General features: G+C 41.0%; 1 protein-coding gene across 1 annotated transcript in view; it reads left to right on the forward strand.

The window, feature by feature from the left end:
- Positions 1-19,310, forward strand: part of GIPC2 (GIPC PDZ domain containing family member 2) — a 78,677-nt gene that overhangs the window by 34,838 nt on the left and 24,529 nt on the right. Inside the window, exon 3 of the mRNA XM_008139459.3 lies at positions 2,371-2,551. Coding sequence (XP_008137681.3) covers positions 2,371-2,551 — 181 coding nt within the window. The remainder of the gene's footprint in view (positions 1-2,370; positions 2,552-19,310) is intronic.

Raw genomic sequence — 19,310 nt, forward strand, 5'->3', positions numbered from 1 at the left:
AATGTGCACTTATCATAAAACAATGCCAGTTAGATTATGAAATTTCTGGTTTCTTTGCTTTATAATGAACTATTGTAGTAATAGTGATAAGCTCTGTTTGAATCAGCATTATTGTGTCATTGGCATAAAGCATAGTAACTATTACAATGAACATAGCAGTGCTTTTAAAATTTCAGGGTAAAAAAGAAACTTGTTGCGAGTTTTGGAATATTAGTAATAAAATTTAAAAATTAAAAATGCCCAACCTGCCCTAGCTGGTTTGGCTCAGTGAATAGAGCGTCAGCCTGCAGACTGAAGGGTCCTGGGTTCAATTCTGGTCAAGGGCACATGCCCAAGGTTGCGGGCTTGATCTCCAGTAGGGGGCATGCAGGAGGCAGCCAATCAATGATTCTCTCTCATCATTGATGTTTCTATCTCTCTCCCTCTCCCTTCTTCTCTGAAATCAATAAAAATATATTTTTATAAAAATGCCCAACCTTCCCAGGTTAGTCTTTTACAACTTTTTTTTTCTCTTGGCAATATTATGGAGATGCTGGGGTACATTAGATCAATATCTCTCTTAACTATTGGACACAGTGATATATCAACCAGCTGATTCAGATGTTATTCTTCTACCTGGCAAGAGTGAAGAATACTCATACTTTTATCACATAACTAGAGTCCTGGTGCATGAAATTTGTGCACCAGGGAGGTGGGGTGCTTAAGCCCAGCCTGTGCCCTCTTGCAGTCCAGGAGCCCTTGGGGGAATGTCTGACTGATGGCTTAGGCCTGCTCCCCCTGTGAGTATCTGCCCCCTGGTGGTCAGTGTGCGTCATAGTGACCAGTCATTCTGTCATTCGGTCGGTTTGCATATTAGCCTTTTATGCCTGCAGGATCAGGCCAAAGCCGGCTCTCTGACATTCCCTGAGGGGTCCCGGATTATGAGAGGGTGCAGGCCAGGTTGTGGGACCCCACAAGTGCACGATCAGGGCTGACAAGGGACACGGGAGGTTGGCCAGCTGGGGAGGGACCGCGGGAGGGCTCCAGGGCATGTCCAGCATGTCTTGCTCAGTCCCAATCAGCCAGACCCCAGCAGCAAGCTAACCTACCGGTTGGAGCATCTGCCCCCTAGTGGTCAGTGCATGTCATAGCAACTGGTCAAACAGTCGACTGTCTGCCCCCTGGTGATCAGTGCACGTCATAGCAAGTGGTTCAGCAGCCTTAGCATATCATTAGCATATTATGTTTTGATTGGTTAAACAGATGACTGGATGACCGGACACTTAGCATATTAGGCTTTTATTATATAGGATAGCAGCAGCCCCTGGTATTCCTATTCTGTTATTCCAAGGAAGGATTTGTGACACCTGAGGCTGATCGTGGCCTTCATTTTGCTCCACTTCTTATCTCCATGGAGGAACTTGTCTATCCTTTGCAGGGTTGTCATTTGTACAGTTTTCTGGAGTTCCTGTTCCTAAAATTCCTTCAGAAATTCTTAGTGCTCTCTTAGGAAGTCTTAGCCCTCATTTTTTGGCTGTAGTATTGTATCCAGGTAAGATAGATTTAAGAATAATCAATTTGAAATTTCTCTTTGACTCCTAAGTTCTCCTCACCTAAAATATATAAGTGGAAAATGATGCTATAAAAATAATTCTTATTGGCTCCCCAAACGGTAAACACACCTGTCTTTTATTAAGTGTCAATTTTCTTAGCTAAGGTTGTATGAAGTCTTGAGTCACGGCATTTGTAGTGAAGGTTTAAAAAATATAGCCAGTAGAAAAAGCTCAAGCTCTGTTCTTATGTAATGGGGTTCATGTTGAAATGATTTAATAATCATTTATGGAGGGACTCTTCTCTGCAGGCATTGTGCTAGCTACAGGGCATACAATGGTAAATAAGACCATCTCCATCCCTAAGGTAAATAAACAATTGCACTGTGGTTATGTTGAACTTGGCAAATTACTTGATCTTCCTAAGTCTCAATTTTCCTAATCTATGACATGAGACTCTCATTAAGGTTGTTAAAATTAAACGAGACAGTAAATATAAAGTGCTTAGCTTAGAGCTCAGCATATGTAGCAAAAAGTACCGTAGAAGCATGATGAGAGTGGTACCTTACCTAATCTCGGGGGAGTGGGCTGGGGAAGGTGTCAGGAAGAGGTTCTCAGAGGAGGTGGTGACTATGATGGGGCTGAATTCTGAATGATAAGGAAGAAGAAGAATGGTTGGAGGTAAGATGGTTGTCTTTTGTTGCTTGGTCTTCCATCTTTAACTGAGCATTAAATTGCATTGTTAATATGTTAATATATTCTATGTTATGCCTCAAGAACATGAAAAGTAATGTTACAAAGTTCTATTTTACATTAAGCAATATCCTTAATTTTTTTTCAGAGAATTAAAGAGGGCAGCATAATTGACTCAGTTAAAACAATCTGTGTGGGAGATCACATTGAATCCATAAATGGAGAAAATATTGTTGGGTGGCGTCATTTTGATGTTGCTAAGAAGTTAAAGGAATTAAAAAAAGAGGAACTCTTTACCATGAAGTTAATAGAACCTAAGAAGGCATTTGGTAAGTTGGTTTTATGTGTGTGTGTGTGTGAATATTCCTTACCCCTGACATCTTTCTTTTTTAAAATCACTTTATTACCACTATTTATATCATACTTACACTTTTCTCTTTGTGCTGAATTGTTATTTCTTTTTTACATTTTCTATTTATAAGTGTTTTCAATTACAGTTTATACTTAATATTATTTTGTATTGGTTTCAGATGTACAGTATAGTGGTTAGATACTTGTCCCCCCTGAAATTTCCAGTTTCCCTGACTTCACTCTCTAAGGGAAATGAGTACGGTGGTGTGGTGCCACGTGCTTCTGGTGTATCATTTAAAAACATAGGAAATAATAGAGAGTACTACTTATTAGGAAAACAAACACTGAAGGATAAAAAAATGGCCTAGAAGGACATTTTCTAAAAAAGGCATTTGGAGTTACAGAGTCTTTGAGTTTGATGTGGTTGTTTCAAGCCAAGAACAGCACATTGTGTTGTGTTCATCTTCCTAAGCAGTTCGATTTTTATGAAGCTCTCTAAACTATAGTAACTGTCATTCCTGGACCGCAATAGCGAAAACTTCAGTTACACACAGAGGTGGAATTTAAAATAGTTGTCTAGTCTATTTTAAAGACTTCCTTCCATACTTTTCCTCCTTTGGCATTCTGAATTGGCAGGGTGGGATGGTATGAAATTACTTTGGTGTGACATCTGTACTTGCTTGGTTTTAGCCATGGCAGCTGTGTTCCAGCTCTTGTCCAAACCCCCAGGGCCATCTCATCCCCAGGAAAAGGTGCCAGCTTCTCTCAGTACCCAGCACTATTTTAATAAGCCAAATGACGGCCTAGTGTTCATCAGTGTGAAAATATCTTCAGAATTATTCTGGGCCTGCCCTTCCTCACCCATGACCCCACCCACTTGATGTTCTTCCCTTTGCTCAGAGAACAGAACTATTCCTTGTGGCTTCTCTCATGGCTCTTTCCTCAGGGTAGTCAATGACCGTGATGGGAGGATGCAGTGGGTCTGGGGAATTACACTTCTTCCTTGAGCAAGGAAATGGCAGATCCTAGCCATATGGAATTGGAAAATGTTTTCTGCTTCCGTGTGGTTCTGTGCCATTTAATAGAAATACAGGATAGGTTACATTACTTGCGGGAGACAGAGATCCAAGAAGATGTAAGGAAAGAATGCTTTATGCCAGTGCTGCTCTGGAGGGACCACTCTGGAAACCACGGCCATGGATAAGGTGATGCTGCGTGGTGCATTGCAGCATCGCTTCTCACAGAGGAAGGTGGGCCAGCACTTGGATTTCTATCCAGCAGTTCCTTTTGAAGTGGCTTTGCTTGGTAACCAACTTCCCAGGGGTCATAGTATATAAATTGATAGGTTGAGAGAAATAGTATTTGATTTATTTATTATATAAAAAATATTTTTATTGATTTCAGAGAGGAAGGGAGAGGGAGAGATAGAAACATCAATGATGAGAGAGAATTATTGATCAACTGCCTCCTGCATGCCCCACACTGGGGATTGAGTACATAACCCAGGCATATGCCATGACCAGGAATCGAACCGTGACCTCCTGGTTCATAGGTCGACGCTCAACCACTGAGCCATGCTGGCTGGGCAGAAATAGTATTTGAGTTAGACTTTGTAAATCAAAGTCATTCTCATAGTACAGCCCAAGGAATATAATTTTCTTTCTACATTCATCTCTGCCTCATAATCTTGTTTTTCAGAGTTAACCTTTTCCTATTTTTTCTTTGTTGCCTCATAAGAATTCCATGAATAGATTTGAGAAGAGCACTGGGTACAATTTTCCTAAAGAAGGTATATTATTTCAGCATCCCAAATTCTGGTGGTGCTGTGGGTTAGGATACCTGGAGGTTGATATTGGAACAGTGACAGATTTTCATTTTCCAAGGGTTCTATGGCAGTTTATCTTAACACAACATATGTCTGCTGGGTTACATGCATTTTCCATTCTGTGGGTTGGTTCTTGCCTCTGGGCCCCAGCCTGGGGACTTTTCTCTTAGATGTAGGCCTTACTGCCCTGCCCATTCTTCAGCCCTTAATTTTGCAGTTTATCTTTTTGCCTCTGAGATAAAGGCAACACTACACGTTTGTTCCACATCCTCTGGCTTCATCCCAGCATGTCACTCTTTGCCAGGGAGAGCGTATACTGGTATATACATCTGGAGGTACTTGGGTAACTAGGCTTCCCCCAATTCTCTTGGTCCTAATCTTACTTTTTGCTATGTTTTCTTTCTTCCTTTGTTTTTCTAGCATTATCCTGGATGCATTGACTCAAATTTCATATTTTGTTTTTATTTGAAATGATTATTTGACTCTCTGCCATCTTGGATTTCTACCAGGAGAAAGGACCAGTCTAGGTGAGGTAGAATTTTCTCTTTTCTCATTCAAATAGGCCATATTGGCTGAAGCTAAGTCATTTCTGGGATTTTACCAAAAGCTGACAGAAATGGCCATACACTCCAATATTTCCCTACCAATTTCCCTAAAGATTTAGCCTCAAAAGCATGTGGACTGTGTGCGTCCCAAAATACAGGAGGGAGTAGTGTAGTTAGCTGCCTTGTAATGGAGTAACATGGATGATGAACACAACTCAGCTATGAAGAGGGGCATGCTCCCTACCTGCTCCCATTTCCATAGTTAGGTCTACCACTAGTCATATCCCATATCTAGGGGCCGTTATATGTATCAAGATTTTTGAGAACTATAGAATAAGCACTATCTAACTTAAGGAAAATATGTTTTTCTCCAAAGTTTAACAGGTAGATCTCAGAAACAAAGACTGTTGATCAAGCCGTGGGAAGCTTAGGAACCAAGGTTGTTTCAAGGATATGTGAACCAGGAACCCTTCATTGTACCGGCTTAATTGATCCCTTCCAATTATTTTCTGCCTCTGCTCATGATTCAAATTCCTGGGATAGAGGAGGGAACTGATTAGGTCACATGCCCATCTTGATAGTGGGAAGGCAAGCTACATGATGGATAGGCCCACCAAAATCACACAGAACAGTGAAGGGGAAGTTTCCTTTTGGGTAGGAAAGAGGCAGATGCCCACATTACCATTTCTCCTAAGCTCTTACCTTTTGGCAAAGCAGTGTTAGTTTTCTTTTGACTTTGAATCTGACTTTAGACATACCTGGTACAATCAGTCTGGGTGTATCAGAATGAATCTGGAGGGGTGAGTTGGCTTTGGGTGACGGGTCTTAAAGGTTTTTCTGGTAGGTGTTGGGTACTATAAAAATGATTGTCTGACAATGGGCTATCTAGAGACCATGATAGCATCAAATCGTTCTTTCAGGGGAAAGGAAAAGCCATATTCTTCTTTGTGTTGGCCACCAGATTTAGAAGGGGTTGTGCTCTACAGATATGGACTATACTTCTGGGAAGGTCCTTCATTTATGTATCACACAAATAATTTGAGAAGCTGCTGTTTTAGGTACTCTGCTAGTCATAAAAGATGCTAAGAAAGAAGACTAAGTTATAGATTTTGTCTTTTTAGGGCCTCATTGGAGGCTGTTATATTCTGAATTGTGTCCCCCTAAAATTCCTATGTTAAAGTCCTAATTTCCAGCACCTCAGAATGTGGCTGTATTTGGAGATAGGGTCTCTAAAGATGTAATTAAGTTTAACTGAGGTCTTTAGGGTGAGCCCTGATCAAATTGACTGATGTACTTATATGAAGAGGAAATTTGAACCTGGAGACATAGATGGAGAAAGCCATGTGAACACGAAGATAGTCATCTGCAAGCCAAGGAGAGAGGTCTCAGAAGTAAGCAACTCTGGTGACACATTGATCTTGGACTTCCAGCCTCCAGAAGTATAAGGAAATAAGTTTCTGTTGTTTAAGCCAGGTGTTACTTTGTTGTGGCAGCCCTAAGAAAGTAATACAGAAGTCAGTAAGAAAAAAAAAAAATATGTGGTGCAATTTCTTTGACTATGACAGTAGATCATGGGCTCTCTAACAATCTGAAAGGTACAGGTTGGGTATCTTTGCAGTCCTTTGGCCTTGGCAGATGGCAAGAACATACTACTGATATTTTTTCATTCAACAGATATTTGAATAGTTAGTATATGCTTGTTTTAGGATGCTAGTTGTTGGGATAATAGTCACTGTTCTATTCCATTGCCATACTACATGATTGGTATATCCATGAATAAGATCCACTTCTTGCCTACAGCAAGTTCCTGGCTAATGAGAAGAGATGGATATATATAAAAAAAATTCAATGAAGCTCTTAGAGGTGCTGAAACGTACTAGAGGTATAAAAGTGGAGACATCAAGTCTACCTTAGGAGTTTAGGAAACACTTTCTGGAGAAGGGATTTGAGCTGAATCTCTTATTTTTAAATATATTTTATTGATTTTTTACAGAGAGGAAGGGAGAGGGATAGAGAGTTAAAAATATAGATGAGAGAGAAACATCGACCAGCTGCCTCCTGCACACCCCCTACCGGGGATGTGCCCTCAACCAAGGTACATGCCCTTGACCAGAATTGAACCTAGGATCCTTCAGTCTGCAGACTGACGCTCTATCCACTGAGCCAAACTGGTTAGGGCTGAGCTGAATCTTAAAAGAGGCTTGCTCAATGAACAAATAAGGAAAGTTGTCCTAGGGAGTAGGAACAGAATAAGCAAATATGCAAAGGTATGGAGCAGTATTATATATCTGGGAATATGATATATAATATTTGGCCATTCGGTCGATTTGCATATTACACTTTTATTATTATAGATAAAGAGTAGGTAATGGAAAGCTAGTGAAAGGTTTTAGGTAGGGGAGTAACATGACGAGACTTGGATTTTAGAAAGAATTTTTAAAGACTATGTCAGACAGTGGGGTGGGCTATGAGATAGAGGTTAGGAAATCCATAAAGATTCAATTGTGTTACTTGAGGAGAAGAAAATAAAATTCTGAATTTAGACTTGGAGATAAGAAATGGTTCAAAGGAATAGACAATGGTTTGCTGGCACCATTTGTGCATACCTCTTTTCAGCTTCATGTTCAGTGACATCAAGTTGGTTGTTTAAAATTGGCTATGGTGGGGTGTTTACATCACAGAAATAAGCAAGTGCTGTAAATTGGAGCTTTGTCGCCTGGAAAGGTGATTGTTAAATATTTACCTGCATACCACTCAATGTTAAGAAGGTAGAATTAGTTACCCATTGGAGGTAGAGGTAAAGGAAAAGAATTTGCAAATGATGACTCACAGATTTGTGGCTTGTGTGAGGGACTGAGTGTGGTGCTATTCTTTGAAGTGAGGAATTCTTTAAAAAAAGAAGATTTGACTGAGAAGATAGAGAAGAGGTTAAACTTATAGTACAATTTTGGATCTTAAGAATTTGAAATCTGTGAGGCAATTCTGTTGGAAATGTGCAAGAGGTAGAGGGATGTTGAAAACAGGGGTCTAGGGAATGGGATTTATGAGTATAGTTGTATGCTGTTTAACAACAGGGATACATTTTGAGAAGTGTTATTAGGTGACTTTGTAGTTGAGCAAACATTGGAGTGCGCTTGCACAAACTTAGATGGTATAGCCTACTACACACCTAAGCTACACGTTATGGCCTGTTTCTCTATAGGCGATGAAAAATAAATTCTCCTTACTCTTTGAGTTGTTGGGTTTTAGGTAGGGGGCCCCGATTACCCCTCAGGAGCATGGAGGGGGTGGTGGAGAAGCTCTGAGGGTCAATCGGGGTTAGCAGCCGCCACTCGCACCTGCTGATGGTGCCAGCAGCAGGTGTGAGTGCCCGGTGGGACCGTGGTGCGTGGAAGCAAAGAATTTTCAGTAACCAACAGAGGCTCGCCCCGATGACTGTGATTGGCGCCCCACCTTTGTCTGGCGCCCCTGCTCACCTGCTCCACCATCCCGCTGTAGCCGATGCCCGCCATGTTCCACGCTCTGCCGCCTGCTGCCAACACCCACCATGTTCTGTGTGTGCCCCCTGGTGGCCAGCGCACATCATAGCGACTGGTTGTTTGGTTGTTCCACCATTTGGTCTATTTGCATATTAGGGTTTTATATATATATAGATGTGTGTGTATCTATATCTACCTAGATATAGATATTGTATACTTATGGGTCATGATATAATGCACATATTTCTCACTCTGTGTCATTGCAAAAAACATTTGAAAGCCACTGGTTTAAATGACTCTCTTATTGAAAGTCTGTAGTTTAATGGGAAATCTCCCATATCCAGGTTGATTTCTCTTGGTCAGCTGCTTTCTGATCCAAATTTTCCTTCTTCTAGCCATGAGTTGATGGCAACCGTCCCAGTCCTTATCAAGTAGCGGCTGGAATGTCTCTGGTGCTATTTTCTTTCTTTCTTTTTTTTTTTAAGGGCATGGCTCACTTCCTTCCCTCTTTTGCCAATGAAAAGGAACATGTCTCCACAATGAGCTCAACCCTGCAGAGTTTGCCCTGTAAACCCAGATTTTCCCAAGGCTATGAAAATTCACTCTTCCATTTAACTGGCTTTAGGACCAGACTGGCTCAACTGGTTTGTTTTCCTATGAGGCCTTTTAATGGCAGAAAAATAATTATTAAATGTATGAGGCTTTGATTCCATTTTACTTAGAGGAACCTCTGTTTGGTTTATCCTGGAGTCTTTTTAAAATTTGCAGTTGTTGCTCTTCATGGAAAGAGGTTTGTGGAAAGAGGCCTGAAATGTTTCTGTAAAGTGTTTTGAAAGTGAGAAAGGGAATTGAAAGAAAGTTTACTTCCTAAAGCGTGGGTAGTCTTTATTTTGGGGTTAGATTTTGTAACAGCCCTCTGGCCTCTGTCTTCTTTTAGAGGCTTCATTTCTGGGCTATGTGTCCATCGGAATAGGATGTTCAGTATGTGAATTATGTCTGAGTCCTTTGAGTCATTCACAGCTGGAAAACTCGGACCTCAGCTTCGTGATTCAGCTTAATGCAAGCACTCGTTTTTAAAGATTAAATACATTGGATTTTAAAGAGGAACTCTGGCTTTTAAGTTTTGTATGACTTTTCAGATATCTCAAACATTTAGATATTTCAAACTTTCTATTATTCATGCTATTTCAAATGACAAATGTTTGTGGTACTTTTTCATGTATATTGATCTCTATCAGATATCCTGGGGAATATGGACAAAGTTACAAAAGAGACAACAAAAGTGCAAGTCATTAAGTACATACACTCTGCCACATATGGCTGATAATGTGGCGTCAGGTGAATTAAATTAACCTTTCTTTGCTTTGGTTACCTCACACATAAAACTGAAGATGAGGATAGTATCTGCCACACGGGGCTGTTGTGCGTTTTAAAATGATAAACATCTGTAAAAAGTCATAGAACAGTCCTTAATGCAGAGTAAGTCCAATAAGCGTTAGCTGATATTACTACTGTTATTATGAAAGTGTAATCTTTTCTTTAAGTAGTGAATTTAGAAACAAGATGACCCTACATGAAACAGGAAAACCAATGTGGGTGAGTTGCTGATTAGCAAGTGTTTGTTGAGAATTCTGGTACTCTTCCAGATCCTGGAAAGACAGATGGTAATATCACATCTCATATCAAATAGTGAATATATCAGTCTATCATTGTCATGGCTGCGATTTACTTTTCTAAGTACTTGCTAAGCAGGAAATCATTTAATCCTTACAACCATTCTAGAAGGGTAAGCAGTTTGTTCCAGATTTTGGAGCTCTCTGGCCAGTGAGGGAGGCAGGCTTCTAATGTAGGCAGTGAGTCTCTGGAGCCAGCTCTCTCAGAACTATTACGTTGTCAGCACTTTCGTTGTCTTCCAGGAGCTTACAATTTACATAAAGCAGCAGGTGCCTTAAGAATCCAGTAATCAAAAGAGGGGGCATCTGTAATACTTTCAACAGTAAACATAGATTAAAAAGAAAAAGAATCAAGTAATTGCCCTGGCTCAGGTAGCTCAGTTGATTAAAAATGTTGTCCCCATACATCAAGGCTGCGGGTTCGATGGTTTGATCCCCGGTCAGGGCACATACAAAAATCAACCTGTAATTGCATAAATAAGTGGAACAACAAATGCACCTCTCTCTCTCTCTCTCTCTCTCTCTCTCTCTCTCTCTCTCTCTCTCTGTCTCTCTCTCCCTCTCTGTCTCTCTCTCCCTCTCCCTCTCCCCTTTCCTCTCTCTCTCAAACCAATAATAAAAAAAAAAGGATCAAGTAATTCTATTAATAGCAGCGATAGCTACCATTTATTGAATGCTTATTAGAAGCAATATGATGTTGTGGTCTAGAGCAGTGGTCGGCAAACCGCGGCTCGCGAGCCACATGCGGCTCTTTGGCCCCTTGAGTGTGGCTCTTCCACAAAATACCACGGCCTGGGCGAGTCTATTTTGAAGAAGTGGCATTAGAGGAAGTTTAAGTTTAAAAAATTTGGCTCTCAAAAGAAATTTCAATCGTTGTACTGTTGATATTTGGCTCTGTTGACTAATGAGTTTGCCGACCACCGGTCTAGAGCATAGACTCTGGGTTTAATTTCTGTCTCTGCTGCTGGTTACCTGTGTGATCTTGGACTAGTTACTTACTCCCTTTATGCCTGTTTACTAATCCATAAAGTGTTGTGAGGATTAAATGAGTTAATGTATGTATAGTACTCAGGATAGTGCTTGGCACATAGTGCTACATAAATATTAGTCATTGCTACAAGGACTACTACTCTTAGGGCCTGATTTAATCCTCATGCCATTCCTATGAAGTTTTCCAGATAAGTGACTGAGGCTTTGGGCAATTAAATACCTCACTGAGGTCACTCAGTGGTGGGCGGGAAGTGCAAGGATAACACTCCAGTCCTCTTTGCTCCCCAGGCTGGTGCTCTCAACGTTATGTGTTACTGCCTTTTTAGAACTGTGATATGCGCTGTAATGCAGATTTAAGCAAAGTGGAATTCTGCTGACCTGTCCATGATTGGGAGGGGTTCTAAAGCTCAGAGTGGGAGGGTGGCTGGGATAAGTGGTAATATTGGGAAGGACTTCCCCAATGAGAAAGCCATGGGACAGATGTTTGGCAGGTCCCACTATTATCAGGGACCCGTGCCCCATTCCCATGTAACTTCCCTTGCGAGGTGACGGGATGCCCGACAGAGTTGCATGGGGATGTTAGAGCTGTAAGAGCCGTGGCCTTGCAGCCTGAGGTGAAAGACTCCCTGTGCCCTGGGCTTGGCACACTGACTTTGACAGAGAGCTTCAGGGTGGAATCTATGTACACTCTGAGCCTAAGATCAGCCCTCCAGATCTTGAGAGGGGAGAGACTTCTCAAGTATAACCAAGACTCAATTTCTTACCAAACCTGTGGTGCAGGGAGCTTAAAGTCAGGTTCAGTCTGACATTTCTTTTTTTCCAGAATTGTGGAGTAAAATTTAAATCCACTACAGAAATTTAAATGGGTGTTCAGAAAAAGGAAAGATACCAGCAGGCTGGACTAGGTGAGAAAGATTCCTAGAGAAGATTGCACTTGAACTTGGCCGTGGAAGGATGGTTTCCTGTGGGAAGTGTTCAGGACAGTAAAGAGTCTAGCCTTGGAGGGACTGCAGCAAATCAGGCTGCAAAAGTAGCTCCAGGCCATAGTAAGAGGAGCTCGGAAAACTAGGAGGGGGACCTGAGCTTGTCTTAGAGGATAATAGGGAGTCATTTTGATATTAGAACTGAAGAATGACATGATTTTAAGGAATTAAGCCCAGAGGAACAATGAAGCCATATTTGGTTAGAGGAGAAACCATGTAAGAGGCCGTTGCAACAGTTGAGGGGTAAATGAGAAGGGCTGGGATTAGGGGCAGCAGTGGGAATTCAAAGAAAAGAAAGTCTTGTGTAGTATTGTAAAGGCAGAAATGGGGGTTGAGGTACATTGATGGTCTTTAGCTAAAGCAGACAGGAAAGTTGAGAAGAAGCAAATGTGACTCCCAAGATTTCTACCTCGAGAGCCTGTGATAAAAGTGATAATTGGAAATGAGGCAGTTGGGGTGTAGAAATGGTTGGGGGAATGTCAGGGAGAAAAGTTCAGTTTGAGATGTTTTGCATTTTATCTGACATTGGCACTCTTTTTCATTTTTTTTTTTTTTTTTTTGCAAAGGTTTAAAGTGTTTACAATGACAAATTTTGCCACTTAATCTTTTTATGTCAGAGTTTGTTCTGCCCTTCTTATATCTAGTTAGACATGCCTTTGGCATCTACCACAAAGACACTATGGAAAAAGATAAATGAAGAGCAAGTTCTTTTGTGGGGTGTGGCGGATGTGTTAGATGAATTCTGAGTGTAACTGAGACATGTGTGTCCAATGTAAAGACCCAGCTGGACAAATACCCTGGCTAAATATGCACTCTTTTCTACTCTCGTTGTTGTTGACCTAAGAATATCCAAACTTGTAGAGAATTTTTATAAAAACTTATTTGAGCAAAGCAGAGAGTACAATATGCTTAAAAGCAAGATCTCAACAGACTGAGAAAGATGCTTCTCAGGATGACCATTGCACCTTCTTTTCTGCATTTGGAATTAAGGAGGGAACAAAAGGAAGATTACTGAAGACGAAAGAAAGCAAGGCGGGGATTGGATTACAGGATAGTTAACAGGGTTATGTGCACTTTTGAGGGTGGTTTCTCTTCTGAGGGGTCTGATGAGAGGCAATTTAAAGGTGTGTTAACCTAGATGCATGGAAACAATGGACTTGCTTAAGGCAAAGATAAACCTTTTACCAAAGAAGTTGTATGTCTGGGGCGTGACCTGCCCATTTAGGAACTTATGATCACATTACTCCATGAGGTTATTTTCCGCACAACCTCTTTTCATCCACATTGTAAACTCTCATTAATAGAAAATTTAGTAAATGCTCACGTTTTTAATCTGAGAAAAGTGTAATTATCATAATTTATAATACTAAAATCGATGTAATCTGTATTTCCCAAGACACCCTAAACAGTGATTGACTACTTAGGATGATGTTTAAGGAGCATTTAGAATGAATATCAACTCTAGAGTAGAAGGTAGACAACAGCATTCAGCTGTTTTTAAGCTTAGCAATTAAAATAGGAATGTAGGATGAAGGGATCAAAAATGATGCTAAATGTAAGTGGCTTCCTTAATTTGTTGAATAGTATGAGTATAATATAACTTATTAGAAAAACAGCAATGATACCAATAATACACATTTTATCAGAAAGTATTTGTAAAATGGTAGTTATATAATTATAGGAATTTAAGAAATTATGCTCAACTGGCTGGGTGCTCAGTTGGTTTGAGTGTCATCCTGATATGCCCAGGTTTCAGTTTTAATCCCTGGTCAGGGCATATATAAGAATCAACCAGTGAACACTGGCTGGGTAGCTCAGTTGATTAGAGCATCCTCCTGTCCCCTGACCTCCCCCCCCACCCTGCTGTGCCTGATATACCAAGGTTGTGGGTTGATTCCAGGTCAGGACACATATAAGAATCAAGCAATGAATGCATAAATAAGTGGAACAACAAATCGATCCCCCCCCTCTCAAATAAATAAATTAAAAAGAGGAGAAATTATGCTCAAAATTGTGGTTGGAGTATGTTTTCAGAAAATGTTAGTGTATAAGCAATTCTTGTTATGTATGAAAAAATGTTTGATATATTACGTGAAAAGGCAGATTATAAAACAATGTATAGTACTATCTCATTTGTAAAAGCTATCTTTAAATGTAGAAGAAAAATGACTTATAGTGTATGCATGTTGAAATGTTAGCAGTTATCTTTACATGTTGAGTTTATTTTTTTATTTTTAAAATATATTTTATTGAATTTTTACAGAAAGGAAGAAAAAGGGAGAGGGATAGAGAGTTAGAAACATCGATTCAGCTGCCTCCTGCACACTCCCTTCTGGGGATGTGCCCGCAACCAAGGTACATGCTCTTGACCGGGATCGAACCTGGGATCCTTCAGGCCGATGCTCTATCCACTGAGCCAAACCGGTTAGGGCATGTGTTGAGTTTATTAATAATTTCTTTCTTTCTTTAGGCTTCTTGTGTTTTTTACATTTTAAATATAAAATGAACAGACTTATTTTCATAACCAGAAAACAACTATTTTAAAAATGGAGGCTAGCATTCCTAGTCTAAGAAGTAGAGAAACTGAATCATTCCACTTTTAGTGGCTTTATAATTTCTAACTATATGATTATTCTCATTTTAAACAGTTTTCTTTAATATTATTATAAATGGGTCCCATGTTAGAAATGTGGTAGAATATTACATTGTATTATCTCTTTAAAGTGCCAGGATTGTTTTTTGTAATACTTTTAACTTTTTAAAGGCCAGGGGGAAATATGTATAATAAATCATAATAAAAGTTAAGTTCAATTTTTTAGTTTTGAATTCCCATGATAAAATCATACTGTGGAATAAAAGAAGTATAAAAGGGTAAGAAGAAAATATTTTAGCCATCACTCTTTTAAAAAAAAACTTTCATATATTAGAATTTAGAGGTCTAGAATCTGTTTTTTAGCATAGTTCCCTCTGGGTTAAAGATATGCACCTTCTTCCTAGACATACACATTAACTGTTGCCTGTAGTTTCAGGAGTTATAAAAACACAGCTAAGTGTTTCTCAAATGACACTTTAACCAAAGAACAAAGAGATTTTGGGGTATAGTTATTCCACTTCTGACACTTGTCCTACACTGCTCATCTCAGCAAAGGAACAGTTAAGAGCAACTTTGTGTGTTTTTTGTGGGATTGTTTCATGTGTTGCCAGACCTCATGATCCAACAGACAACTGATGCCTTGCACACGTGGCTTCCTCTTGCTTTTTATCTGTCCCAGTACCGCTTTAAAACTCGACATAACAGAAATCCATAGCTATTCTAAAGAAAGCTAAGAAATTTTGGAGAGAGGAAGGACACATGGACAAAGGGAATGCACAGTCAAAATATTGAATTCTGGGATGTAAGCGAGGTTTTGTCAAACTATTCTGAGAAAAGTGTGTGTGTGTGTGTGTGTGTGTGTGTGTGTGTGTGTTATGTATGTTGGTGGTGAAAGTAAGGTAGGGAGCCCATGAACTGTCTATGGACAGTGCCATTTGTGTATGTCCAAGCTCATAGGAATGTGTCACTCTCCAAGAGAAACTTAGAGCGTGTGTTTTTATGAGAAATCTTTAAAATTAGATATGCATTAAGGCTGTGATTGTATACGGAGGATAATAGAACTCTGATTTGTGTCCAACTTTTAAATGTTGGCAACTAATTAAAAAACCAGAGAACATTGCATACGTCACAAACATGTCTATGGACCCCATGTAACTATGGACTCCGTTTGCAGCCTTGGCCTAAGAGAATTGTCTTTCATGCCCGAGCCCTTTGCTCTGGTGGCATCTGTGCGCACTAAGCTCCTCAGGTACCCAGAGTGAAGAAGGTTTCAAGTGAATCATTCCCAGGAGGGGCAGAGGCCTAGTGAGCGGAGAGTCACCCCGTTGGGAGGGACTCTGAACCATAAACTCTCCATTGCTTGCTTTTGGAGTCTTTGCATCCATGGCCTGGAACCCTTCTCTTCTCCCTCCTTTCCCCCTTAGTTTTGCTCTCTTAATCCTGGATGGTTGGGTCTCTGCTTGGACATCACTTCCTCCAAGACGTTTCAGGCTCATGCGAATGAAGCATGAAAGCCCACTTGGACCTTTGACACCTTCCCTCCTATGGATTACTAAATTGAGGTGATGACGTCTGTTCCTTGTGAATTTCATGAGTGTGACTCAACCTCCGAGACTCTCAGGTCTGCCTTGGGAACACTGGAAAAAAAGAGGAAAAGACAAGAAAAGGAAAGCATTTCTGAGCCTGCAATGCTGAGGAACATTGGTGGCCACGTCCCACAAAATCCGCCCTGAGTTGCCATTTGGCCACTCTTTTGATGTTTCTCGTGATGTGTCACTCCGGAGAGGGAAGTTACAGACGTGGATGAGTGACTTTGTGTGTTTTTTGTGGGGTTGTTTCGTGTGTTGCCAGACCTCATGATCCAACTGACAACTGATGCCTTGCACACGTGGCTTCTTCCTCTTGCTTCCTTTTTCTTGCTTTTTATCTGTCCCAGTACCGCTTTAAAACTCGACATAACAGAAATCCATAGCTATTTTAAAGAAAGCTGACAAATTTTGGAGAGAGGAAGGACACATGGACAAAGGGAATGCACAGTCAAAATATTGAATTCTGGGATATAAGCGAGGTTTTGTCAAACTATTCTGAGAAAAGTGTGTGTGTAACTCTAATGTCATGTAACTCTAATAGGGGGATTTTGGCTAGGGGAGGGGGCTGCATGTTTCCTTTTCTGTGATGGAGTGGTGATATGTGTGGGCACTTGCTCACGTGATGTCATGTAACTCTAATAGGGGGATTTTGTGTGTGTGGGGGTGTCATCATCCAATAAGATGGACTCTGGAGGGCCTCCAGGGCTGAGGGCCCCCAGGATAAGTTGGGCTTAAACTCAGCCACTTGGTGGAGTCTGAGAAGAGCAAGGGAGGGTCATCTGTTGTTACTACCCCCCTGTAAATTGAAGGGGAAAGTCATAGTTGTATAGAATAGATAAAATAGAATAAAAAAGAGACCTTTGTATTTGAAGTGACAATTTTCTGAATAATGGAAGAGAGACCTTTGCCTGTTTCTCACTCTAAGAGAGAAAACCAGCGCGTATGGTGCGGATGGGGAGGGAGTGGGAAGAGCAGATCGCTCTCTCCAGCAGCACTAACACCAGCCAGGCCAGTGGGCTGAGCACCTTTCAAGCATTAGCCCGTTGAATGCTTAAAACAAGACTGTACCCAAGTGCTTTTCTCATTTTACTGAAAAGGACTGATTCCTCAAGGTCACACAATTTGCAAATGGAGGAGCTGGGGCTTTAAGCGCAGGTTCTCTGAGTCTCAAGTCCAGCTCTTGTTCATTGAGCAACCGTTGGCATAGCTGTGTCCGTCTGTGCCCACCTCCCCTTGAAATCGTGGCTCTGCCCTGCTGTGAAAGCTGTGCTCTGTACTCCAGGCCAACGGGGGCCCTCTTGGGACCAGAGCAAGAGCTTGTGCGGAAGCAGGAGAATGCCGGGCTTCCCCCCTTGTCATCCTGTGTGAGCTGGGGATCTAAGTCGTGTTGCATGTGCTCCTCCTGCAAATAGGGCTTTGGCTTCCGTCAGTCCTTCTTCTTTCCCTGGGGTTCACGAAAGGACTAGAGACATCTTTTCTGTCACCTCCATTTTCCTGTCTCTCTGATATAGCAGAGACTGGGGTTGGTCTGTTTACTGAAAATGCTAGTTGAAATGGGGTGTTATAAACAATGAAACAAGTGTTTATGAACAATTTAAGACCTATAACTATACATTCTTTTACCACTTATGATATAAAAGACCCTTTCTTTGAGTAGAAGACACAAATCAGAGCTCTATTATCCTCCTTATGTAATCACAACCTTCATGCATGTCTATGGGTTCTGTTTCATTTTTTTAAAAACCAGATATGTGAAATGAATGTTGAAAGATATATATTTTTTCTCATCTCCTAGCATCATCGTGCCCACACCTAATTTTTTTTGCAACTCACTCTTATGGAGTCTTTCCAAAGCAGTTAACCTAGTTTTCCTAGCAATAAGAACTTTCTGTTTCACACCTACCAGCTCATGTACTTTTAAATTAAATTACATAATTAGAGTAGCAGATATAATTGCCCCAAAAGGGCTTGGGAGCACACAGGATTGCTTCTTGGTGCCCGGGAGCAGCTGTGAGTGTCCTGTGCCCCAAGTGACCTGCTGCAGGCACTCAGCATGCTTGGGGGGGGTGAGGTGGGGGGAGCCCCAGGAGAATCTAGGGGGTCCAGCTACTGCAGGCCCCTTCCTAGTGTCTACTGTGCGAACTGAACCCCTCTGATTGTCCAGCCCCTAGAGAGGCCCCATGCAGATGCATTAATGAGAAGTGAAGTGGCTGATGATTTAGGGCTTGGCCTGGTTGGTTAGACATGCTTAGGCAGGCCAGCATCCCCAAAGTAGGCCGACTGAAAATCTCCACAATCTTAAAAAAATTAAAAAAAACACAGAACTTATTCCCCCCTCCCCCTGTGGGCAAATAGAAGTATCCTGCCTGTTTTCATGTATAAACTGGTTGATATATATTCCTGAATCATAGGATCATAAAGATGGCTTCTATTTCCTCAGCGGTGAAAACTGCCTTTTTGGAGGCCTCCAAGCCAGAACGTAAAATTTAACTTCTGCTTTGGTGCCACCAAGTGGTTGGTTGTGAGATACCACTCTCGAAGAGAAAGCCGAATAAACACTGCGATAACAAGAAATCTGAGCTGAATAGGCAGAACACAGGATTTTTAGGGCAGTGAAACTATTTTGGATGAGATTACAATAGTGGATTCATGTCATTATTTATTTGTTCAAACTTACAGAATGTACACCATCAAGAGTGAACCCTAACCTAAACTGTGAACTCTAGGTGATAACGTATCAGTATAGATTTATTGATTGTTAACAGTGTGCCACTATGGTGGGGATGTTGGTAATGGGGGAGGTGATGCATATATGGGGGTAGGGGGTGTATGGAAACATCTGTATTTTATGCTCACTTCTGCTGTGAACCTAAAACTGCTTAAAAAAAAAAAAAAGCTTATTGCCCCAGCTGGATGGCTCATTTTATTGGAGTGTCTTCTTGTACAACCAATTGTTGTTTCTCTCTCTCTCTCTCTCTCTCTCTCTCTCTCTCTCTCTCTCTCTCTCTCTCTCTCTCCTTCCCCTCTCTAAAATCAATAAACATATCCTCAGGCGAGGGT

Source organism: Eptesicus fuscus, chromosome 9 (genome assembly GCF_027574615.1).
Source record: "Eptesicus fuscus isolate TK198812 chromosome 9, DD_ASM_mEF_20220401, whole genome shotgun sequence".
Lineage (NCBI taxonomy): Eukaryota > Metazoa > Chordata > Mammalia > Chiroptera > Vespertilionidae > Eptesicus > Eptesicus fuscus.